At 44.9% G+C, this 6,171-nt stretch overlaps 1 protein-coding gene across 1 annotated transcript in view; it reads right to left on the reverse strand.

The window, feature by feature from the left end:
* Positions 1–1,399, reverse strand: part of LOC125623633 (ectonucleoside triphosphate diphosphohydrolase 2) — a 31,051-nt gene extending 29,652 nt beyond the window's left edge. The window contains exon 1 of the mRNA XM_048823276.2: positions 688–1,399. Coding sequence (XP_048679233.2) covers positions 688–798 — 111 coding nt within the window. The 5' untranslated portion in view covers positions 799–1,399. The remainder of the gene's footprint in view (positions 1–687) is intronic.
* Between the last annotated feature and the right edge of the window lie 4,772 nt (positions 1,400–6,171).

A 6,171-nucleotide genomic window follows, 5' to 3' on the forward strand; every position in this document is an offset into this window, starting at 1 on the left:
GGGGGGGGGGAAGGGGGAGGAGAAATCAGAGATTGGGAGTATGTTGGGGTCACCCTGCAAGTGGTAACCAAGGCTGTTGGAAGCCAGAGTGTGGCTGGAGTTTGCTGACAGGCTGCTGGGATCAGAGTTGCTGGACCAGGGCTGTGGCTCTATGCAGACATGCAGGTACACGTGTAACCTGCATGCTGTTTGTGAGGAGCCCAGGTTGGGAGCCACAGCAGCACAGCATTGTGAGACACCCCAGGTTGCAAGGCAGGGGTGACACAGCCCCTCATTGGTCTGGACTGCACCCCGGAATGTCATAGCAGTAAGATATTGTACAAAAAGGAAGTTCACTGATATTAGTGCTTGTTGCAGCTGCAAGGAGCCATATGCCAGAGAGCAAGCTTTCTGCTTGTGGCCCTTTGAAGAAAGAGGGCAGGCACTGCTGAATTTTGCTACTAAGTTAATTTACTTACTGGTACAGTGTGTTTAACAGCATAAAACAAGGCAGTTAATGGATTTAGAGACAATGCTGCAACAGATGCAAGTAAAGCCTAAAGTAAAAAGACAGATTCCCTTTTACAGGCTGACCACATTAGACTGTGATAGATAATAGTCAGTGTTTGCTGATGTTAATATTCATCCTGGCACACCTTGCATGCCATATGCCAGGCTAAGCCCACCTCTGTGACAGCCATTCCTTACCTTGCACCTGGGAGGGTTCTGCACATCTTTAGTGGTGATACAAAGCAGCAGGATCCCAATCAATCCAGCTAAAATCACCAGGGAAGGGGGAAGAAGCTCACGCCAAGACATCAGGCTCCTTTTCCTGCTTCTGCTGAGCGAAAGAGGAAGCTGTGAAGCAGCAAGCACAGTGACTGTCTGAAAGTTATTCGCAGCCTTCAAGAGGGGGGGAAAGGTGGAGCCAGATGCTAGCTTTCAACACAGCTCAAGCCTCACGGCATAGACCAAGACTTGATGTGTGTAAAGTGGTGTCCTCTTTACTGCCAGCACAGTAAATGAAAATACAACTTCGTGCTTATTTAGTCTCCAATGCTCAAAGACATTAATGGAGCTCCTGGTTAGTATTAGCCCGTCTGTAGGTGGGTCTCTTTTCATATGCCGGATGTTCTTTTCCTGTGTGACAGTATGGAGAGCTTATTTTAGGCTACTCTTAATTGACACCCTAAAGCCGAAGAAGCCATGCATTTGCCTTTGAATAGCCATTGCTGCCTCCTTTATGCGCAGATTAGTGTGGTCAGGAGACCACGTGCATTTCTGTGCTCTCTAGTATTGTCTATGTCCAGTGGAACTTTGCCCCAGAAAACCAAGTTTGAAGTCCATAAAATTAAGGGGAACTTCAGCAGAGAAGTTTGTGCAAGCAGTACAGGATAAGTGTCCAGAAACAGATCTGGCATCAGCTCAAGAGGAGCGGAACTACCTCAGATGAATGTGGATTGTGGTGGTGGCATAGGTTTATAAATGAAATGGGGAAAACCAAGGGAAAGAGTAGGAGGGGTGATGGACCAATGACGTGCAAATAGTGATGTGAAAAAGGAAAATGATTCATAAAGGGAAAAAAATACACCCATACACTGTGAATAAAAACGAATGCAAAGAATCAAAGCAGGCTGCCAAGTGGGCGGTGAAGAAGGCCAAAAAGAGTGCCCTAGATATCCTGTATGCTTGTGCTTTTAAATGACCCACATCTGGCTGGCAAAAAGGATCTATAGCATTGCAAAAATGAGATGCAAAGGGAAGGAGGATGGTATTGCAGTACCATTGTAAATCACAGAAATGTATGGCTGGAAGGGACCTTGAGAAGTCATTAAGTCCAGACCCCTGCATAGAGGCAGGACCGAGTAAATCTAGACCATCCCTTACAGGTGTTTGTCCAACCTGTTCTTAAAAACCTCCAATGATGGGGATTCCACAACCTCCTTTAGAAGCCTATTCCAGAGCTTAACTACCCTTACAGTTAGAAAGTTTTTTCTAATATCTAACCTAAATCTCCCTTGCTGCAGATTATGCCCATTACTTCTTGTACTACCTTCAGTGGACATGGAGAACAATTGATCTCACAGTCCTCTTTATAATAGCCCTTAACATACTTGAAGACTTATCAGGTCCCTCTTCAGTCTTCTTTTCTCGAAACAAAATGTGCCCAATTTTTTTAACCTTTCCTAATAGGTCAGGTTTTCTAAACCTTTTACAATTTTTGTTGCTCTCCTCTGGACTCTCTCCAATGTATCCATATTTTTCCTAAAGTGTGACACTCAGAACTGGACACAGTATTAAGGCTGAGGCCACAGCAGTGCCGAGCAGAGCAGGTCAATTATCTCCCACATCTTACATGCAACAGTCCTACTAATACACCCCACAGCGCTATTAGCCTTCTTTGCAACTCCATCACATTGACTCATTCAATTTGTGATTGACGAGAACCCCCAGATCTTTGCAGCAGTATTACCAGCTAGCCAGTTATTCCCCATTCTGGAGCTGTGCACTTGATTTTTCCTTCCTAAGTGAAGTACTTTGCGCTTGTCTTTATTGAAATTAATTTTGTTGCTTGAAGACCAATTCTCTAATTTGTCAAGGTCATTTTGAATTCTAATACTGTCCTCCAAAGTGCCCACAATCCTTCCCAGCTTGGTGCCATCCCCAGATTTTAAGCACATACTCTCCACGCAGTTATCCAAGTCATTAATGAAAATATTGACTACTACCAGACTCAAGACTGACCCCTGCGGAACTCCACTAGGTACAGCCTCCAGTTTGACAGCAAACCATTGATAACTACACTTTGAGTACAGACTTTCAACCAGTTGCGCACACACCTTATAATAATTTAATTGACACCACATTTCTATAGTTTGCCTATGAAAATATAATGTGGGATTGTGTCAAAAGTCCTACTAAAAATCAAGATGTATCACATGCATTGCTTTCCCCACATCCGCTAGGACAGTAACCCTGCCAAAGAAGGAAATTAGGCTGGTTTGGCGTCATTTGTTCTTGATAAATCCATGCTGGCTATTCCTTAGAACTCTATAATCCTCTAGGTGTTTACAAATTCATTGTTTAATAAGTTGTTACAGTATCTTTCCAGGTATCTAAGTTAGGCTGACAGGTCTATAACCCTCCAGGTCCTCTTTGTTCTCTTTTAAAGACAGGTCCTGTGTTTGCCCTTCTCCAGTCTTCTGGGACCTCACCTATCTTCCAGGAGTTCTCAAAGATAATCACTAACCATTCTGAGATTGCTTCAGCTAGTTCCTTAAGTCCCCTAAAATGAACTCCATAAGGTCCTGCCAATCTGAATACATCTAACTTATTTACATATTTTTAACCTGATCTTTCCCTATTTTGGCTTGAGTTCCTTCCCTCTTGTTAATATTAATTGTGTTGAGTATTTGTCACCATTAACCTTTTTTATTGAAGGCTGAAACCAAATAGACATTAAACACCTCAGCTTACTTGATTACATCAATTATTAGCTCTCCTTCCCCACTAACCTACACTTGCCTTTGTCTTTCTCTTGCTCCTAATGTATTTAAAGAATCTCTTCTTATTGCCTTTTATGTCCCTTGCTAGGTGAAACTCATGTGGTGCCTAACCTTTCTGGTTTTGTCCCTACATGCTTATGCTATTTGTTTGTACTTCTCCTTAGCACTTTGTTCATGTTTTCACTTCCCGTAGGATTCCTTTTTGATTTTCAGGTAATTAATTTGATTTTTCAGGCTCCTGATGGAGCCATATTGATGTCTCACTATTCTTCCTACATTTCCTTTGCATTGGAATAGTTGGCAGTTTTGTGCTTAACATGTCCTTGAGAAACTGCCAGCTCTCCTGAACTCCTTTACCTCTTAGATTTTCTTGCCATGGGACCTTATCCACCAGTTCCCTGAGCTGATGATCGGGGGAGGCTGCTGGTAACACCTGAACAGGTGAAGAAGAAGTGGAAACAATACTTTGAGCATCTCTTAAACGAGACAACCCCATTTAGGGCAGAGTTGCCAACATGGTGCCTGATAAAACAAGTTTATTAACTACAAAAGAGATTTTAAATGACTACAAGTAATGAGGCATACAAGTCATAATTGGTTACAAATAAATACAAAGTAAATCACAACGAATACCTAACTTAATCAACTAAGTGAATTCAAAGCAAAGATCTCTCTTACCACATTGCAGCAGTCTTCCTGGCTGAAGTCCTGGCTGAAGTCCCTCCCCAGTCCAATGATGCTTCCTTTGTCCTTCAAGTATTGTCAACGCTGTAAGTGGAGATGAAGGGAGAGATGATTTGGGAGCTTTGTTCTTCCTTCTTATATTTTTCCTTCTTGTTGAGGGTCATCTCCAACCAAGGTTCAGGATAAATCTGTTGGATGGGAATCCTCAGCTGTTTCTTTGTCAAAATGTAAATCTTTGCACAAATCTTCCTGCCATAGAATGGCCAATGAACCAGGTGATAGTCCACTTGATTTTGTGGATACCTGGCTGAGGCTTTGGCTAGCCTTTAGTCTCTGGGGAACTGGTTTGTTGCTGTTTTCAGTACTATCATACAGTAGAATCTTATAACTTTACATACAATGTTGCCACACATATTTTACCAGGACAATGGTGATCAGCAGATTATGAGTTTTTAAATGATACCTCACAAGGCATACTTTGTAAAAGATGCTATTAAAAGGTCCTATTAAAAGGGGCACATGTAGGGATACAGACTGTCACACCAACAGGATAGCTTCTGGGCTTTTATAGACCAAGAAAAGGCATACAATAAAGTGGACAGAAGGATGTTCACATCAGTGCTGAGGAAATATGGAGTGACTGAAATTTTAATAACTATGGTGAATGCCCTATATAGATCACCTAAAACAGTGACCCAAACATTTTTTGGAATTAAACATCCATTTGAAATGAAAGTCAGACTGAACCAGGGATCAGCCTTGACCAAGAGCCGGCCCTAATTCTGCTGCTGGTTATCATATTGATGGACTATGTCCACAGGAAAATCCCAGTGGGGAAAGGTGAGAAGCTGCTATATGCTGATGACATAGCAATAATGGCATCCTCAAATGAAGTTCTAGAGGTAATAGTAAACTAGCGGTATGACCAGCTAAGCTGGCAAGGGATGAAAATGAGTATGATTAAGACTGAGGTTGTGTGAGGCAGAAAACTGGATGTAGAGATTAATGGAGTGAGACTAAATCAGACTGACCAGTTCAAGTACCTTGGCAGCTGGGCCATGGAAGATGGCAAGCTTTAACATGAGATTTGGGGATGCTGGAAGACTGAAATAACTCAGGTGGTGCATTTGACAAGCATATTGTGACAGGGTGGGGGAACCCCATCCAGTGCAAGGTGAGTGCACCCCATCCTCCAAGCCACCCTCTACCTCAGGGCAGCTAATGTCAATATAGTTGTCTTTGCCTCCGGGACAGTATGGCCAGTGGTCAGTCAGTTCAGCTGCCCTTGTCCTCAGAGCTAGAAGACCTAATGGGGTAAGACTTGATATGGTTGCCCTTACCCACAGGCCGAGAGGCCTAGTGGCCAGAGCCAAAGGGGTTGCTCTAACTCGCAGGGCAGGGAGGCCTAGCAGCCAAGGGGTCTGCCCTTACCCGCATGGTAGCCAGGGTAGGGGTCTAACCTGCTCCACCAGGTCCCGGCCCAAGACCCTAACAGTGGTAGAGTGCTCCACAACTGAGTCATCAGGGCTCCAACCAAAACACGGCAACTTCCCACAGGGCTATAACTAGTCCCCCCAGCCACTTCCTACCATGTCTCTCAGAGCAGTAGTTGGGGCAGCATCTGGGTCTCTAGGCTTCCCAGCACACACGGGTCCCAGTGACTCCAATCCCTACTGGGCATCCATAGGGACCTGGGCATCTGTCTGGGTCTTGGCGCCACTGGCTTCCACGGTCAGGGTTCCAGCTGCGCCCAGGCCGGAGCCTGCAAGGTGCCTCCTTGCTCCTCGGCAATTAACCCCAGCCTGACTTGGGCTGGTCCCTACTACACTAGTGTTGCACTTGGAGCGTGCCCAGCAGGGACGGGGGGTGGCTTCTTCAGCCCACCAAGAGGAATTCGCCCTCCCCCATCCCACGCAGGGTGAGTGCCCCCCACCACCCATGTGCCGCTGAGACTGAAAACCCAACGGTGCGCCGTACAGGGCAGAAGCCTGGGCAATCCAGC

The sequence above is a fragment of the Caretta caretta genome, chromosome 16, assembly GCF_965140235.1.
Source record: "Caretta caretta isolate rCarCar2 chromosome 16, rCarCar1.hap1, whole genome shotgun sequence".
In the NCBI taxonomy this organism is placed as follows: domain Eukaryota; kingdom Metazoa; phylum Chordata; order Testudines; family Cheloniidae; genus Caretta; species Caretta caretta.